The sequence below is a fragment of the Pelodiscus sinensis genome, chromosome 17 (genome assembly GCF_049634645.1).
Source record: "Pelodiscus sinensis isolate JC-2024 chromosome 17, ASM4963464v1, whole genome shotgun sequence".
Classification (NCBI taxonomy): domain Eukaryota; kingdom Metazoa; phylum Chordata; order Testudines; family Trionychidae; genus Pelodiscus; species Pelodiscus sinensis.
Window position 1 is genome coordinate 18,906,815 of NC_134727.1, and position 19,056 is coordinate 18,925,870.

The following is a 19,056-nucleotide window of genomic DNA, read 5'->3' on the forward strand; positions in this document are numbered from 1 at the left end:
GATTCAGGGGTTATGGGCATGAAGGGGTTGTCGTCCTCTTCTCCCAATGAGCCCCTTGGCAGGGCCCTCCCATCCTTGCCACCTATGGATTCCAGGTCTCATCAGGACCTCCTCTGTCGCCTAACCCAAAGCCTAGGGGTCCAGGCTGAAAGAGTGTCGGAGGATTTGGACCTGATGGTTGACATCCTCCAATCCGACATCCCTACCAGAGTGGCCTTGCCCATCAAGACTGTAACAAAGGTCTCAACGACCCTGTGGCACACCCCGGCCTCCAGCCTGCCAATCAATAAAAAGGCTGAGTGAAGATATTTTATGCCTCAGAAGGGAAATGAACACCTCTTCTCCCACCCACCCCTGCGATCACTGGTCATCCAGACAGTCAACCAGAGAGAGAGGCAAGGGCAATTAGGTGCCACTCCAAAAAACAGGGAGGCCAAAAGGATGGATCTCCTGGGCAGGAAGACCTATGCTTCTGGAGGCCTGTAACTCCACACAGCGAACCAGCAGGTTCTGGTGAGTTGCTATGCATACAACACCTGGGCATCTATGGACAAATTTGCTGAGCTACTGCCCAAGGACTCCTACTCAGAGTTCAAGTCTCTCGCAGAGGAGGGCAGGATAATCTCCTGGGCAGCCTTACAAGCCCCACTGGGCACCGCAGATGCAGCAGCATGCACCAAGGTCATGGGAATCATCTCACGACATAGTTTGTGGCTGCAGGGGTCTGGAGTGCCTCCTAAACTCCAGTCCATTACTCAGGACCACCCCTTTGAAGGGCTTTCCCTTTTTTCTAAACAGACCGATCAGCATCTGCATGGCCTTAAGTATACCCGGGCCACCTCAAGGTTCCTTGAGATTCACATCCTGGTCCCCCAGAGTTGTTCCCTCCTGGGTAGGAATCCCTCTAGGCCTGCCCAACAGAGGCTGAGACCTGATTTCCCTCGCTGTAGGGGGAGGAATGGGAATGGCAGGAATAATAAGTGCCATTCCCACCCTCCCTTGGGCCAGGTTCAGGGCCCCTCTATTAAGTTCCAGAGTCCCCATCAGGTGTTTTGAGGGAACGCCTCAGGATAGCCTACCAGCCTTTCCCTTCCAGTTCAGATATCATTTATTTCCCTTCCACCAGGCCTGGGGGGTCCATTACCCAGATTAATGGGTTCTAGAGACTGTGGGGAGGGGATATTCTATCCCCTTCCTTTCACTCTCTCCTCCCATCCTCCTAACCTGTCCCTCGTCAGGACCCCTCTCACAAGCATTTCCTCCGGGAGGAGGTGCTGCAGCTCCTGAGTCTCGGGGCAGCTGAAGTGGTCCCCCGGGAGTTCATGGGCAGGGGTTCTATTCCCCAAGGTGAAGGATTTTGACCTATTCTAAACCTCGGGGATCTCAACGCCTTCATAGCCAAGGCCAAATTCAAGATGGTGACTGATCAGCCAATCCCTGAATCTTGGAGACTGGTATACTGCCCTTAGTCTGAAGGACACTTACTTTCATATCTCGATCGCTTTGCATCACAGGCAGTTCCTGCGCTTTATGGTTGGTCAGAACCATTACCAGTTTACAGCTCTTCCTGTTGGCTTGTTCACTGCCCCTCATGTATTCACAAAATGCATGGCCATAGTCGTTGCTGCCGTGAGGAAAAGGGGTGTCCAGGTGTTTCTGAATGACTGGCTGATTTGGGGTAACTCCTTGGACCAAGTGCCCACATTGCCCTGTTATGAGACCTTTTTTAGGAGGTGAGCCTTCTCCTAAACTTAGCCAAGTCCACCCTAGCCCCATCCAAGTCATAGAGTTAGTGGGTGCTCAGCTGGGCTCCATATCACTCAGCTATCCAAATGACTTTGCTGGATGTTCTCAGTGCCCTGCATGGGTACAGTTAGTACCAGAAGGACAACAACCTGGCAGACTTAAGGGGAGAAGGCTTCAGCATGTGATGCAATATGCCATAATGTAGACATATTTAATGAGAACAAAGTATGGCTTTTTGGACCTCATTTTATACTGAAACTTCCTATTTTCATTCTAGTCTATATATAACTCATTTGCTTTCAGTCAGAGTAGTTTGTGCTGAATAATTTAAACTCTTCATCATTTTAATGTTTCTGTTGGCTTTTTGATTGAGGGGTATCTAATCAAATGTATTGTACCTTTATTTATATTCATGTTTATATCTTTCATTGGTAACTTTTGCCTCATGGAGAAAATTCTAGTGCCAAAACACCACCAAGTCTTTGATAAATTTTCAAAAATTTGTAAGTGACTTAGGAACCTAAATCCCGGGTTCATAAGTGGCTGAGTCACTGTTGAAATTGGGACTTAGGCTCTTATGCCAATGTATCTAACTTTGAAAATGACACCTTGCTTCGTATTTTATTTCTGCCATATAGGAACTAAAATGTTAAGATCAGATTTGATGGTATTTTTGTTCAAATACATAACTCCTTGAAGCATTAACATCTGTGAGGAAAACACAAATATAAACACTGCTATATAGAAGCAGCTTTGTGGAACCCGCATGTTTAAAGCTGCAAATTAGTTTATTTATATTTTAAAACATATGTATTCTTCTGTAATGGTACAATCCCTCACGTGTTCAGGTAGTGATATTGTAATGTTTGGAATGATTAGATTTTACAGTTATGAGGCGAAGAGATTCTGAAGTATATTTTAGTATTTGTTACGTTGGTTCTTTTGTGCCTTGTTCTTTTTCTTGGTTTATTCACTTCTCCTCACCTCTGTGCCCTGCAATCCACCATTGGGATGATGTGGTATTTTTTACAGGGAGGTGGAATTGTACTGCTCAATCTTTGGAATGAGAGGGTTTGCAAAAGGCTTTGGCCCTTGGGAACCACATGGAGAAGGAGGTGGAGCATGGAATGGGCTTTAGGGTGTGAGTATTACAATGAGGTGGTGTTTGCAGAAAAAAACAACAACAAATGGTCTGGTAGCACTTTATAGACTAACAAAACATGTAGATGGTATCATGAGCTTTCGTGGGCACAGCCCACTTCTTCAGATGACTGGAGTTATGAGTTTGGGATGTGTACACCCAAAATAAATAGGAAAGGGGAAGTGAAAGGAAGAAAAAGGGTGGGGGTTGGGAGACAGAGCATCAATAAGTATCTGAAGATTGGATAGTTAAACCGAAGCAGATAAAAAACAAAGTCAATAGATATATCCTTCCTGACACGGGAGTCTAACACAGAGAGCTGTTTGCACCTTGCAGTGAGCCAAAACCCTCGGGGCATTACTGGGAGGTGGTAATTGTGGTGGCCAGAGCCATACATAGGTATGGATGGTGATAGGTTTGCTGTTGTTAACTGCACAGCACGTGCCATGTTTGTCTTCCTCCCGGAAGAAAGAAGGGATTTCATCTGTACTAAGTGCAAGTAGGTCACCATTTTGAAAAAAATTGGAGGACTTGAGGCCCAAGTATCGACCCCACATTGCATCAGAGAGGATGAAGACTTCCTCGATAGAAGGCGTTTAATCCTGCAGGCACAGCAGGCTGAAGAGCCAGTCAGGGCAGTACAGGACAAGGAAGAAAACTGGCAGCATGTAACCTCTAGAAGAAGAAGAAAAACTCAGGTATCCCCCATGTATGTAGAGGTAAGTAACTGCTTTCAGGCTCTCTCCACAGGCACTGTGGTGGAGAATGCTTTGGCAAAAACCTCTCAGGGAAGAAATCAGAAGGGAACACCATCTACCTGAAGGCATGAAATGAGTAGTCCTAGGGATGGGAGTTCCACAACCGCCACCCCCAAAAGAAAAAGACAGGTGGTGGTGGTCGGGCAGTCCCTCCTAAGAGGGACTGAGTTGTCCATCTGTCATCCAGTCCTACAATCTCGAGAAGTATGCTGCTTATCAGGAGCTCACATTCAGGATGTGACCAAGAGTCTTCCAAAAGTGATTAAACCTTTGAACCCCTTCCTGCTTCTCCATGTAGGAACTAACGATATGGCCAAGAATGACCTTGAGGGGGTCACAACAGATTATGTAGCACTGAAAAGAAGGTTCAAGGAATTTGAAGCGCAAGAGGTGTTCTAGTCCATCCTTCCTGTTGAAGGAAAAGGTCCAGGTAGGGATTGTCGAATTGAGGAAATAAATGCGTGATAGCGCAGGTGGTGTCAGAGAGAGGGCTTTGGTTTCTTCGACCATGGGACTCTGTTTTGGACACAAGGACTGTTAGGAAGAGATGGGATCCACCTAACCAAGAGAGGAAAAAGCATCTTTGCAGGCAGGCTTGCAAGTGAGGAAGGCTTTAAACTTGGTTCGTTGGGGGACAGTGACCAGAGCCTTGAGGTAAGTGAGGAAGTTGGATACCGGGAAGAAACACAAGGAGGAATGAGGAACAAAGGAGGACTCCTGACTCAAATGGAGAAGGTAGGGCAATCAACTGGCTATCTAAGGTATTTGCACACACATGCAAAAAGCCTGGGAAACAAACAGGAAGAATTAGAAGTCTCGGCCCAGTCAAGGAACTATGATTTGATTGGAATAACGGTGACTTGGTGGGATGACTCCCATGACTGGAGCACTGTCATGGAAGGGTATAAACTGTTCAGGAAGAACAGGTGGGGGAGAAAAGAAGGAGGAGTTGCATTGTATGTAAGAGAGCAGTATGATTGCTCGGAGCTCCAGTATTTAAGAGGGAGAAAAAACTGTTGAGAATCTATGGGTTAAGTTTAGAGGTGGAAGCAACAAGGGTGATGTTGTGGTTGGTGTCTGCTATAGACTGCCGGATCAGGTGGATGAGGTAGATGAGGCTTTCTTCGGACAACTGAGAGAAGCTTCCAAATCGCACGCCCTGGTTCTTTGGGGGACTTTAATCACCCTGACATCTGTTGGGAGACCAATACAGCAGTACACAGACAATCCAGGAAGTTTTTGGAGAATGTTGGGGATAACTTCTTGGTACAAATGCTGAAGGAACTGACCAGGGGCCATGTGCAGCTTGACCTACTGCTCACAAACAGGGAGGAACAAGTAGGAGAAGTAGAGGTGGGTGACAACCTGGGAAGCAGTGATCATGAATTGGTAGATTTCAGGATCCTGACCAAAGGAAGAAAGGAGAGTAGCAAAATACACACTCTGGACTTCAGGAAAGCAGACTTTGACTCCCAGAGAGAACTGATGGGCAGGATTCCCTGGGATGCTAATATGAAGAGGAAAGGAGTCCAGGAGAGCTGGCAGTATTTTAAAGAAGCCTTATTAAAGGCACAGGAAGAAACCATCCCGATGCACAGCAAGAAAAGCAAAGATGGTAGGCAAACAGGTTGGCCTACTGGGGACATCCTTGGTGAGCTTAAACACAAAAAGAAAGCTTACAAGAAGTGGAAACTAGGACAGATGACTAGGGAGGAGTATAAATATATTGCTCGAGAATGCAGGGGAGTTATCAGGAAGGTGAAAGCGCAATTGGAATTGCAGCTAACAAGGGATGTGAAGGAAAACAAGAAAGGTTTATACAGGCATGTTAGCAATAAGAGGGTGATCAGAGAGGGTGTGGGGCCCTCCTTACTGGATGAGGGAGGTAACCTAGTGACAGATGATGTGGGAAAAGCTGAAGTACTCAATGCTTTCTTTGCCTCTGCCTTCACAGACAAGGTCAGCCCCCAGACAAATGAACTAGGCAACGCAGTATGGGAAGGAGGTGGACGGCCCTTGGTGCGGAAAGAACAAGTTAGAAACTATTTAGAAAAGCTAAGCATACACAAATCCATGGGCCCAGATTTAATGCAATTGAGGGTACTGAGGGAGTTGGCAAATGTCATTGCAGAGCCTTTGGCCATTATCTTTGAAAACTCATGGAGTTCGGGAGAGATCCCGGATGATTGGAAAAAGACAAATGTAGTGCCCATCTTTGAAAATGGGAAGGACAATCCAGGGAACTACAGATCAGTCAGCCTTACTTCAGTCCCCAGAAAAATCATAAAATCATAGAGCTGGAAGAGACTTAAGGAGGTCATCAAGTCCAGCCCCCTACCCAAGGCAGGACCAATCCCAAATCATGGAGGGGATTCTCAAGGAATCCATTTTGAAGCACTTGGAAGAGGGGAAAGTGATCAGGAATAGTCAGCATGGATTTACGATGGACAAGTCGTGCCTGACCAATCTGATTAGCTTCTATGATGTGGTAACTGTCTCTGTGGACATAGGGAAGTCAGTGGATGTGATATATCTTGACTTTAGCAAAGCTTCTGATACAGTCTTCTACAATATTCTTGCCAGCAAGTTAAGGAAATATGGATTGGATAAATGGATTGTAAGGTGGATAGAAAGCTAGGTAGGCTGTCAGGCCCAACGCGTAGTGATCAACGGCTTAATGTCAGGTTGGCGGTCAGTTTCTAGCAGATTGCCCCAAGGATCCTTTCTAGGACTGGTTTTGTTCAACATCTTTATGAATGACCTGGATGAGGGGATAGATTGCACCCTCAGCAAGTTTGCAGATGACACTATGCTGGGGGGAGAGGTAGATACGTTAGAGGGCAGGGATAGGGTCTAGAGTGACCTGGACAGATTATAGGATTGGGCCAAAAGAGATCTCATGAGGTTCAACAAGGTCTAGTGTAGAGTCCTGCACTTGGGACGGAAGAATCCCAAGCATTGTTACTGGCTGGGGACCGACTGGCTAAGTAGCAGTTCTGCAGAAAAGGACCTGAGGATTACAGTGGATGAGAGGCTGGATATGAGTCAACAGTGTGTCCTTGTAGTCAAGAGGGCTAATGGAATATTAGGGTGCATTAGGAGGAGCATTGCCAGGAGATCCAGAGAAGTGATTATCCCCCGTTATTCGGCTCTGGTGAGGCCACATTTGGAGTACTGTGTCCAGTTCTGGGACCCCCACTATAGAAAGAATGTGGATGCATTGGAGAGGGTCCAGCGGAGGGCGACCAAAATGATTTGGAGGCTGGAGCATATGACCTATGAGGAAAGGCTGAGGGATTTGGGCTTGTTTAGTCTGCAGAAGAGAAGAGTGAGGGGGGATTTGATAGCAGCCTTCAAGTTCCTGAAGGGAGGTTCCAAAGAGGATGGAGTGAGGCTGTTCACAGTAGTGAGGGATGGCAGAACAAGGAGCAATGTTCTCAAGTTACAGTAGGAGAGGTCTAGGTTGGATATTAGGAAAAACTATTTCACTATGAGGGTGGTGAAGCACTGGAATAGGTTACCTAGCGAGGTGGTGGAATCTCCACCTCTAGAGATTTTTAAGTCTCGGCTTGACAAAGCCCTGGTAGGGTTGATTTAGTTGAGATTGGTCCTGCCTTGGGCAGGCGGCTGGACTTGATGACCTCCTGAAGTCTCTTCCAGCTCTGTGACTCTATGACTGAGGTTAGTATGTCTAGCCAAGGAAGAGTGTGCAGGAGCAGACTTGGGCATTAGCCGCTCTCTGTCCTCTCTCCAGGCCCCCATCTGACCGCCCCAGGCTGCAGGGGCTGGGGGAGGGGGAGGCACTTTTACCCCATTCACCCAGCCAGGCAATGGGGGGGGGCACTTTTCACTACATTTCATAGCCAGGCCATGAGGGGGAACGCTTTTCATCCTATTCCTCCAGCTGGGACTGCGGAGGGGGGTGCTCTTACCCTTCCCCGCCCCACTGGGCCTTGGGGAGGTCACTTTCTTCTTTCCCAACCTAGACGGGCCGAGGGGGGGGGAGGAAGAGGGGCCGCTCTTTCCCTCCCCCACCCATAGGGTTGCCAGGTGTCCAGTTTTGAATTGGACAGTCTGGTATTTGAGGGTTCTGTCCAGGAAAAAAGAATAAGAAAATACTGGACACATAAAATGTGCGGTATTTTCTAATTAGGTAAGTTTTAAGTTTTATTATTATTAAGAGTATTAGTACGTAGTTGCGTACTGCCTGGCTGGTAGACATGCTCATGCTACATGGGGGGGGGGGGGGCATGAATGGGAGGGAATTCCCGGGGCCGGACTCACTTGTGCTTTGCCAGGACCATGCGCGGGACGGACAGTGCCCTGGGATCTGCATGTGCCTGGGTCAGTCCCGCTCCCCACTGGCCAGTCTCTTCCCCAGATCCCCTCCCCCCCCCGGATTTTGCCCCCGGCCAGCCCCACTTCCCATCAGCCAGTCCTCACCCCTGCCCAATCTCCCCTGGCCAGCCCTGCTTCCCCCGGTTGGTTCTCCCCCCCCCCTCCTCCCGATCTCCCCCAGCCAGCTCTGCTCCCCCCAACCCCCTCCTGGTCAGACCTGCTTCCTTCTGGACAGTCCTCCCCCCACCCCATCTTCTCCGGCCAGCCCCGCTGCCCCTGACACCACCCACCCCGCCTCCAGCCCTGCTTCCCACCAGCTGGTTTCCCCACACATGCTTCCGGCCAGTGTCGCCCCCTCCCCCCATCTGAGATTAACTTTATCGGGTATTTTTTTAAGCCATCTAGTAACCCTACCCACCCAGCAGGGCCATGTGGGGCCCATTTTCCCCCTCCTCGCCCAGCCTTGCTGCAGGGGCGGGTTGCTCTTTCCTTCCCCCGCCCAACCGGGCCATGGGTTGGGGGGTGCTCTTGTTCACCATAGCCAGAGCTCTTGTGGCATACAGTGAGGGGGGTGTGTCAGCAGGTATCAAGACCTCCTCCAATCCATTCTGTTGAGCAAAGGTTTCAAGCCTTTTGCCCCGTCCTCTCCCTCGGTTGAGTTTTGACAGCCCCCCTGCTCACAATAAAGTACTGGCAGCTACAGGGCGCTGCCATATTCAAAGATGGCTACTCACCAAGCGCCTGCTTTCTTCAATCCAAGATGGCCGTCGCCCTGGCAGCTAGTAGATGCTTGCCCCAATCCAAGATGGCTCTTTGCTTGGAAGCTTGCCCCTCAGAAAGATGGCTGTCGGAGTGGCACCTTCGTGCCCCTACCAAAAATGGCCGTCGCCAGGAAGAGGCTCGTACAGCAGGCGGGGGCGCGGCCTCTGCCTGAAGAGACGAGAGAAAGGCGGGGCAGGAGGTGTGTCCTCCCCCCCAAACCGGAAATGCCAGGCTGCCTCCCTCCAGCTGGTTGTCATTTCGCTCAGAGGCTGTGTCCTAAGGAGACGGGACTCGGCGGCGGCCGGGCGGGGAGGGAGGCACCGGCACCGGCTGCGGCAGCGAGTAGGAGTCGGCCGCGGGCAAGAGATTCTGTAATATCCAGACTCGCCAATTACTGAAACGCCTTCCGACTCTTCAGAGCCGGTCACGCGTCCCCCCCCACCCCCCCGAAACTCGATTGTTTTACATGAGGGGTAAGGGCAAGCGCCAGGAGCTGCGAGGACGCAAAGCTGGGAAAGGACGCTTCGGAGCCGCCGCCGCAGGACCCCACCCCCGGGTGATTCCGACGATCTTCCTTCCTTGCTGTACTCCTCGATCGTGACCCTGCCCCGTAATCTGCGGGCCTTTTGGGAGAGCCGTTTAAACACCTTCCATGGGGGAGAGAGGAGCCCGGCCCCCCGCCGCCTGCTGCATCCCCTCCCCGCTGGAGGCGGCTGCTCTCCTGAGGTAAAATCCCTCTGCCTTCCCAGACGCCAGGATTCCTGAGGGGGGGAGGGTACCCCATAGAGAACAGGGGCCTGGTGAGCTCAGCCTCACTGCACCAGCCTCTCGTGCCCTGCCGCATGCCAGTCCCTGAGGTAAAATCCACCCTCCCTTGCATACAAGGGCTCCCTCAGCTGAAGGGAGCTACCCATCTCAGTAAAAGGAGGCGAGCCCAGTACTAGAAAACTACCCTTCTAGAAGCGGCAGCAAGACACCTCCCTCCTTTTCCTGCACAAGTCATTGCCTGCTTCTCTCTTTTCTCCCCCTCCCCCCCCCCCCCCAAATGCTGAATGCAGATTTCTAAAATGAAACTCTTCTTCTTCGGACAGCCAGGACTCATCTGAAGGACACACAAATATTGGATCATAAATAGGAGGAGAGCCTGGCAAGCTCAGAAACCCAACCTAACCGGAGCAGCATCAAGAATCCACCCTTCTCCAGCACAGCTCTCTCCCTTCCCATCTCCAGAATACTGACTTTGAGATAAAAATCTTACCCCTTCAATAAGACAAGACTCCTCTAAAGGACACATATACAAAATAGCATATATTATTATTAATAAACACAATAAATGCGTACCATTCAGCAGCAGGAAAAGAAAAAGGCATCTGCACAATTCACTCCCCTACTGAATGCTAAGATTCTGAGGTAAAATCTTCCCATATCCACAGCAAGGACTCCTGAACAGGACACAAATATATATTAGATTATATAGAATATATTAAATTATTCCAGACTTAATTTTTTTTCCTTGCAAGAGGTGGAGGGACCATACGTCATTGTATCTCTTTTCCTCTTAACTCGTTTATGGCCGAGTCAAGGCTGCTGAGGTAAAAAACAGGATAGTTAAAATCTCTTTATCCCTGTTCTCAGAAGATTTTTCTCCTATTGATGAGCATTTCCTTTAGGAAAAGGAAACATTTTATTTTGCTAACCAAAGATTTATTTTTCTTTTCCTTCTAACCAGGGGAAGGAAGCAAATTGACAATACGTTTAAATATTTAAAGAGATTTATCTTTGAAAGAACCCAAACTTGCATCCCAATTGGAAATACCCAGTTGGGTGTTTTGGAAGAAGAAACTGGAATATCTAGATTAAAACAAGATATTTGCTAGTTTTTGGTGGAGGAGAGAAACACTAATCATTTTTTTTACAAGAGAAAATAAAATTCTAAATATAATAAATGGGGGATTACGGGTTTGGTGTGTTAGTGCAAAACAACACTGGGAGTAAGTCAGCTTTTCCAGTGAGATTTCATCCACATCTGCAGCCTTCACACCATCATCAAAATGCAGCCCCCAGTCCTGCTGCTTTTATAAATAATAGCACAGCTGCCAATGGCAGTAGTGCTGGGTCAGCTTGGCTCTTTCCTGCTCCAGCTGCCCATAATATTCAGGATGAGCTTCTGGGGTCAGAAAAATCTAAAACTCAGCAACAGGAAAAGCAAGAGTCTCTAGAAAAACAGCAGCTTTCCCCTAGCCAGAGTCAGGAAGCAGGCATGCTGCCTGAACCTGAGAAAACTAAATCTGAGGAAAATCAGGGAGACAATTCTTCAGAAAATAGCAATGGGAAAGAGAAAATAAGAATAGAATCACCAGTGTTAACAGGATTTGATTATCAAGAGGCTTCAGGGCTAGGTACTTCAACTCAACCCTTAACATCCACTGCATCTTCTCTGACTGGTTTTAGTAACTGGTCAGCAGCTATAGCTCCTTCTTCTTCTACAATAATCAATGAAGATGCCAGTTTTTTTCACCAGGGAGGGGTCCCTGCTGCCTCAGCTAATAATGGTGCTCTGCTATTTCAGAATTTTCCACATCATGTCAGCCCTGGCTTTGGAGGTAGCTTTTCCCCTCAGATTGGACCCCTCTCTCAACACCACCCTCATCATCCCCATTTTCAGCATCATCACAATCAGCATCAGCAACAGAGGAGATCGCCTGCAAGCCCTCATCCACCTCCATTTACACATAGAAATGCTGCTTTTAATCAACTGCCTCATTTGGCTAATAATCTTAACAAACCACCTTCTCCATGGAGCAGCTACCAAAGTCCATCACCTACACCATCTTCTTCATGGAGCCCCGGTGGTGGTGGATATGGTGGGTGGGGAGGGTCCCAAGGGCGAGACCACCGTAGGGGACTGAATGGTGGGATAACACCTCTGAACTCCATCTCACCCCTAAAGAAGAATTTTGCAAGTAATCATATCCAGTTGCAGAAGTATGCTCGACCCAGCTCGGCCTTTGCTCCGAAATCTTGGATGGAAGATAGTTTGAATAGAGCTGACAACATATTTCCATTTCAGGTGAGAATCTACTGTGCTAGTATACATGGAAAAAATGTGTATAATGTAATTGTTATAGAAACAGTAAGGTTGATTGTTTGGAATATACTTCAGTTATCAGATTTGCATGATTGAAACCACATTGAAATAAAGTGAACATGTCTAACTTGTAATTCACTCTGTGACATTTCAGTCTTCATGATCTCTGAGCTGTGAATCATTTATTTTTTTTCAATAGTGCTTGTCAGATAAATATCTATTTATAGCCTAGTGGGACAGCTATTTAGGTTCAGTTCCATCATGGTAATTAACATTACATGCCATAAGCAATAACAGTTGGTGAACAAATGTTTCTGCTTTTTAAAAATGTAAATTATAAAAGAATGCAGAAATGAAGTGTTGCTGACTTTCCCACTTAAAGATTTGAACTATTTGAAAATAATATTGCACTATATGTTTAGAACAAGCATTCGGTAATCCTTAAATATGTTTGCTGCCTTGTGTTGCAAAATAGTAATGGACTGTCATTGTGACATGACTTAAACGTTTTCGTAGTTTTTTTTCTGTACAACTGAAATTACTAATCTGATTTTTTTTGCAGTGAACTGCATAACTTTTTTCCCACCAGCAGTCGTAACCAATATTAGTTATACAATATTAAATCTTTACTAAAAATAGATCTCAACTAGTGTCAGTTGTTGGCCTGCTCTGTGCTACACCTTATACTGTCAAGAGGCAAGTTGTCTGACACTTCAAATTCATGGAAAACTTATCTAGTTTGTGGAGGTTAAAATTAGCTAACTGATGTTGATCCAGATATACAATCAACGTTTGGACAGTAACAGTTGTCTCTCTTATCTGACCACAGACCTGGGTTGGTAGCTTTCGTATGTGTTTTTTTTTAAAAAAACTCCTGGGATGGATCCAAAACACAAGATTTTTTCTTTAATGTCTAGTGGCTTATTTTTCAGGATCTTCAGTCAAGGGCAAAAGTAAAGATTGCAAAATGATTGCAGTATTTCTGGTCATGGTGTAAGAAGCAGGATGTGACCTACTTTGAAGTAATTGGGGGTGAAAGATCAATAGATAATATGACAAATGTTTTGAAGTTAACTACAGCCCCAAAAAGGTGTGTCTCTATATTTTTTTTAATGACCTTGTAGATTTAGAGGGAGGACCAATTCAGTTTCCATTGATAAATTATTCAATTTGTTTGGTTTACATGGCCTGTGCAGTCTTCTGAAAACAGCAGCAGCTGCTGGCAATAACTTTCATTAAACATTTCTTTTCACTCAGAACCACTGGCAATTTAAACATCAGATGGAGTCCCAATAACCTTTAAATGTGTAGTGATAATAGATCTCATTTTTTTAAAGAGTTAGAAATAATATGAAGAACTGGTGTCTAATATACCAAATTCATATAGTCAGACCATTAGCAAAGGGACACAGCTGGAGATGGTCTTTTTTTCAGCCTCACTGCAGCAAGTCTTGGCTCATTGTTTAATTCATTTTGTATTCTGACATGTCGCTGATGTACAGAGTGACGGAATGAGATCAAGAATGTCCTTGTGCTGCATTTAAGGCCCAAATGTGTATATATACTGATATAAATGTGCTCTTTTTTTGTATTAACTTTGGTAATTTCCTTAAGTGATTCCTGAATGTGGCTTTTGTATTATGTTCTAATTCTCAAATATATCTGTCTGATATTTTATCTATATAATTTCTACATATCATGTTGGTATCTGTTTACATAAGATGGAGGTATACATGTCAAGACCATGTCTGACACTTCTTTATGCCAGGAAAAGGAAAGTGTTAGAGTTAAACAGTCTGTTCCTATCACTTATGTTCTATGGCGAACATGAAAAAGGCAGGGCAGCAAAACAGGACTTCAGGACTGCCGATCCAGAAAATATGTTGATCGTTTTCCAGACCATTTTGGGTAATTGCTTTTTATAACTTTTGAGATGTGAAATCCTTAATACCTTTGTGATTTATTTTTTAAAAAGACTTCAGTTTTGAGTAAAATTATGTAAAATTTGGTTATATTTTTGGTCATTTTTTTAGGATATGATTCAGCCTGTATTCTTGACTCAAATTTATCATGAGAGTTTTTGCTTATTATGGAATACATGTATGTAGCTACATGTGTATGAAGCATTTTTGAACAGGCTATCATGTTTTGTCTGAGACTTTGATTACCTGAATCTTCTTTGATCCAAATTAGTTGGGTACCAAAAGCTACCTGCAACAAAATTAGGATATTGGATAAACTGTCTGTTCCTGGCTCTCCCTTTGATTTAACATTTAGTTTCATATTTAAATCTGTTCATGAGTGTTGCCCTCATTATGAGATGGTGCAGAATGCAAATGTATGGAAGAACGAACATGAATTTTTGAATGTGATTTTTTTAAACGTATCTTTACTCAAAATCTTAGTGAAATACAACAGTACACCATAGAGCATATCTTGTGGCAGTGATACTTAAGTGTTCAATTTTATTGATGAGTATTGCATATGTCCGTGTAATAACTTATACAAACCTTATTGATTTTAATTTTCTGCTTCATGACTCTCAATGATTTACCATGATACAAAAATACCTAATTTTCGTAGATAAAAACAAGGATAATATTCTGTGTTAAATCCGTTCCAATTTTTGTAACAGTAAAGGTAGCTTATTCAGTATTGTGATGGCCATATACAAATTTCTTTGCTGTTTGTGATGCCTACTAGTTTAATAGTGCTGTTAATTTGAAGATCTCAAAAAAAAGTCTAGGAATATCACTTGGGGAAGTAGACAAGATCCTATTCTTACAGTTGCGGGATTCAAAGCACTAATTCCCTCTCTTGAGGTTTTACCACTAGATAAAGTTTTCATTTAACTAATTCTTTATTTTTTTAGCTCTTCAGAATTAGACTTACAAAAATCTTTTTCAGAAGAGCAAAGCCACTGTCATGTTTCTTTGGCCTCTCATTTGACAAGTTACTAGTTTTTAAAAGAATAAACTGTAATATTGAAAAGGAAAATTGTAGGTTCTTAGTTATCTGTTTCCATGGACATCTAAACAATTTGGTGAGTGGACCTACCTTGTAACATCAGATTTGCAAAAGAATTCTCCCCATTTTCTTCCTTGCAGCACTGAAAGTCTAGCAGCTCAGTAGGATGGTGAATTGTCAGTAATTGAGCTGCACTGCAGCACTATCCTCGAGATTGTGCAGGCTTTCCTCTTGCTACATATTTGCACTCTTTAAAAGACTGGAACGCCCTGCTTGTTATGCAACACACAAATCTCGCTTTGATAGGCATTTCCAGGTTTCAAGCTCTCATCTTCAAACATGTGAGGATGTTTGTAGAATCAGTCCTTGAAGGCACAAACAAGTTGAGCAACAGTGTTCAGGCTTCTGTAGAAACTACTCCAATTTTTGCATAGATTCTTAGACTGGGACATGAAAACTAAATTCAAATTGCCCATTTAATAGAATTTCACCTTTGTGAGCAGTAGACTGCATTCACATGCTCAAAATGTTTTTTTCCCTCCCCTAGAGAAAGGCCTCCAGACATTTAACCTCATCCCAGTTCAAGAAGGTTCTGTGCCAAGGGGGCTTTCTCTTCCCCAACGTAGATGTGGAATGTTTGTGAAGACACACATGAATGCTGTAGTTTTAAAATTAAGTCTCCCTTCTATAATCTGTTTGTATACAAAATTTCTGACTCTATTGAGAAATGTATTAATTCAGTCCCATTCACAAAGCATTTTAGAACAAAAAATATACTCTGTTTAATGCATTTGCCAGTCTTTCATCATAGAGGAATCTTGCTAATGGTCTCTACTTTGCTCAGTTAAGGATTTTGATTTACATTTTCTTGTTCTGAAGGAGCCTTTCTATTTTGTAGAAAAGGTTTACTTCTATCGGTATGCTTTATTCCATAAAAGCTTTAAGTCACTTCAGGTTAGAATACATGTATTTGGGGGTTTTAAATTCCGGTTCACCCATTTTCTGAAACTGTATCCACTGAATTGTCATAGTATTTTATATGCCATCCCTCTACTGATTTAGCTATTGGTCTGTGGAATTAAAAGCACTCTAATGTGGTGTGACATACATAGTTTAAGTACTGTGGAAGCTAACACTGTTCTTGTTTTATAAACCTACTACTGAGGCTTGTACTCTGGCTTCAGCTCTCCTGTATATTTCTGATCTCAGGGATTTTTTTTTTTTTTTGAAGAGGGCCTTTGTTAGGAAGTTATTTGAATTATGTTTCTGAAGATTAAAAGAAGGAGTCTTATTAAGTGTTTTTCTTTGAAAATTAATCGCATACACAGCAGAGCAGCATGGAGCCGAGAATATGGGCTAGTGTTCCAGTAGACATATAAAGAGGTTTATGTGCATAAGTGGGTTCAGGCATGTTACTTGAAATTTATAGACAGGACAGTGACTTAATATTTAAAAACTCTTTCAGTTTGACAGCATAAGAGCTTTTGTAGGAGTGAGCACTTTTGATTCACTTGAGTTTTCCAGCTTTCATCTTTCTCTTCCTGGTGAAGCTATAAAAAATGATCAGCGCAGCATACAGCAACATCCTTTCAGGAAAAACCTGTTTGTTTAGTGCCTTGTTAATTCAGCAGTTACTGGATTGAAAGTTGGAAGACACCACTTATGGGGAGGGTAAGGTAGGGTAGGGTGTATACAGCAGCTGAGTTAAGCTAAATTATTCTACTTCAGAATGAAACAAAAATCTCAAATTCATGTCCAATGCCTAAAGCTACCAAGATACTAAATACTAGGGACTCCTGGATATAGAGTTACTAGAAACTATAAAGGCAAACATAAAGAGAATTTGGTTTATAAAAATTTACTTTATAGCTATGATACCATTTTTTAAAAATATGGGAACTAGAACAAGCTTTTTGAAAGCTTCAAACCTCTGAAGAACATAGAGGTGATCTTTTCTCCACTATAGTATGCAGCAATTCTGTGAAGATGGGTTCCCCCAAGAACTAATCACTATATATTGAATAGAATTGATACTTCAGTTTTAAAATATGAAATCTGCAACTGCTTTCCCCATAAATACTGCTTAATCATCTTCAATAAATTGCTTAAATCAACAGTTTACTTTGCATCATTATAGATGTCTGGTTCTTCAAAGAATTAATATTTTGCAATATTAGGCACAGCCTTTGCTACAAGCAACTGTTAACACCCAGGCAGGCTTTGATTTTATAGTGTTTGGCTTTGTATGGCTGCGATTGCCTCATCTTGGGAAGCATTGAATAGAAACTCTCAGTTTCTCCAGTCTTAATTGGTCTGGTGATTCTAATGGCATGGCTACAGATTACATATAGCTAGGCTTGCACTTCAGTTGTTGAATCCAGATCAGCTGTCTGTGAAGCTCTGGAGAATTTAGATCTTAGATTTTGGTTCAGGTCCATACTGAACATTCTATTCTGTGATATCAAGTTTTCATGTTCAACTTCTAGTGCATATAATGTTGCAATATATACTGTACATAATTTATCCTAAGAGTTTTTATTCTGGATTGGGATGGATTTTGTGGAATTTGAATTGTATGACTTAATTGTTTCTAATTAGGGAATCGGTGACGGTTCTGGGCCCTGTGCTTGGGGGAAGTGGAGTTAGGGTGCAGGGAGGCAGGTTAGTCTGGGACATTGCGAGGCGCTTTGTGCTAGCAGCGGGGCCCACACTCGCTGATGGGAGGCGTGCATTGTATTTTTTTTTTCTTGCTCAGCATCACGAGACTTGGCTCTGTTGTGCCCTGCCCGGCTCTGTTGTGCCCTGCTGGTTCCCAGTGTTGCCTGTTACTGCTTCAGCTGCCACCATCCTAGTGCTGCTGGAACACACCAATGCTAGGCTGACTACGTCCATTGTCCTTCTTCCCAAGTCCCACCCTTTTCCAGACCCCCCTGGAAGCCCCCTGTGATCTTGCCTCAGCACAGGTGCCATTCTATGGGCTCTTACCCACAAGCATCAGTGCACATCCCTACACCAGATTTCACCTGCGTAAAAAATATTAAAGGGGACACCCATACAGGTTGATTTGTCCCAGGTGCTGCATTCCCCAAGGGATGGCCCTGAGCATCTCCATTTTAAACTTTGTCCTTACATAGTACTTATCAGCCATAGATCTCAAAGCACCTAAAATACACTTCCTCCTCACCACACGTTTGAAAGAACTGGACTCATTTTTGCTGAGTACAGCACAGTGAAAATTCATATGGTGCACAAGCTGACTTGGGGAAAAGTTGGTCTTTTCAGATGCATGTGTGGTTGCCAAGTTAAAAACCAAAGCTTAATATTTACATGTTAGAGTAGTAATGTTAAAACAGTAGTAAAAGTGTGGCCACCTGCCTCTTCAGCAAGATGTTCATTTTTATCATTTTCATATAAAGTACGTCTTGGGTCTTTTTTTGGTGATAAAAGCTGACTGCCATATGAACTTTTAAAACACTGCATCAGACAAAACTGATGCTGTTTTTAAGTAAATCAGGATAAAATGTCTTAGATTAATAGAGAAATTCTACTAAAAATAGAAATGTGTTCATGGTGTTATCTCCCTTCTGGACTTTGCACTGTCATGATCCTTAGCCTGTCAAATTGTTAATATAGTTCTCTGAGCAATGAACTAAATCTGTTCACTTAAACACTGCACAGTCTCATTGAAATTGATGAGGTTTTAGGGTAGTCAGTGCAAGATCTTTTTTTGTTGTTGTTCACTTAAGCTCATCTGAAGAAGTGGGTTTTTCCCACAAACTCATAGTATATACATTTGTTAGTCTCTAAGGTCCCATAGGACTGCTTGTTGTTTTGAGTGCAGATTTAGATTTGTGTTTAGCAGTGCTTTTTTTTGTGATGGTACCCACCTTTTTTGGGGAGCACTAATTAAGGAAGTTTTTCTGCTTTTCCCGGGCCTGGCTTGGCACCTGATGGAAGCCTGCTTGGGCCATGACCGCATCCCTGGTGCACTTTTCTTTTTTTTTTTTTTTGGTCTTGACATATTTTTGTCCGGAATTTTTTTTTTGGAACCATCTGGCGATCCTAGTACTGGCCCTTTTTTTTTTTTTTAACAAAAAAAAAAAAGCACTGGTGTTTAGTAGTCTGGGAGCCCTATGACAGCTATTCTTTTTGGCATAGGCACCATCTGGAATTGAGCGAATAAACAAAGTACTGGGATTCCAAAAAGTAAGTACATAAAATATTTGCTGTATCCACTTCAGTGATAGATCTGCTTT

At 44.0% G+C, this 19,056-nt stretch overlaps 1 protein-coding gene and 1 long non-coding RNA gene across 11 annotated transcripts in view; one reads left to right on the top strand and one right to left on the bottom strand.

The window, feature by feature from the left end:
• The window catches only part of LOC112544048 (uncharacterized), an 85,653-nt gene extending 76,799 nt beyond the window's left edge, over positions 1-8,854 (bottom strand). For all 3 annotated transcript variants that reach the window (XR_012896321.1, XR_003087365.2, XR_003087366.2), the window contains exon 1: positions 8,718-8,854. This is a non-coding gene — a long non-coding RNA (uncharacterized LOC112544048). The remainder of the gene's footprint in view (positions 1-8,717) is intronic.
• Positions 1-19,056, top strand: part of CPEB4 (cytoplasmic polyadenylation element binding protein 4) — a 243,726-nt gene that overhangs the window by 124,460 nt on the left and 100,210 nt on the right. For 2 of the 8 annotated variants that reach the window (XM_075900271.1, XM_075900272.1), the window contains exons 1-2: positions 9,011-9,471; positions 9,837-11,815. The exons of 1 other annotated variant lie outside the window; for it this stretch is intronic. In XM_075900271.1, coding sequence (XP_075756386.1) covers positions 10,691-11,815 — 1,125 coding nt within the window. In that variant the 5' untranslated portion in view covers positions 9,011-9,471; positions 9,837-10,690. Of the gene's footprint in view, positions 1-9,001; positions 9,472-9,803; positions 11,816-19,056 lie in introns of those variants that run through there. 5 more of the 8 variants (XM_075900274.1, XM_075900273.1, XM_075900269.1 and 2 more) reach the window with 5 other exon arrangements.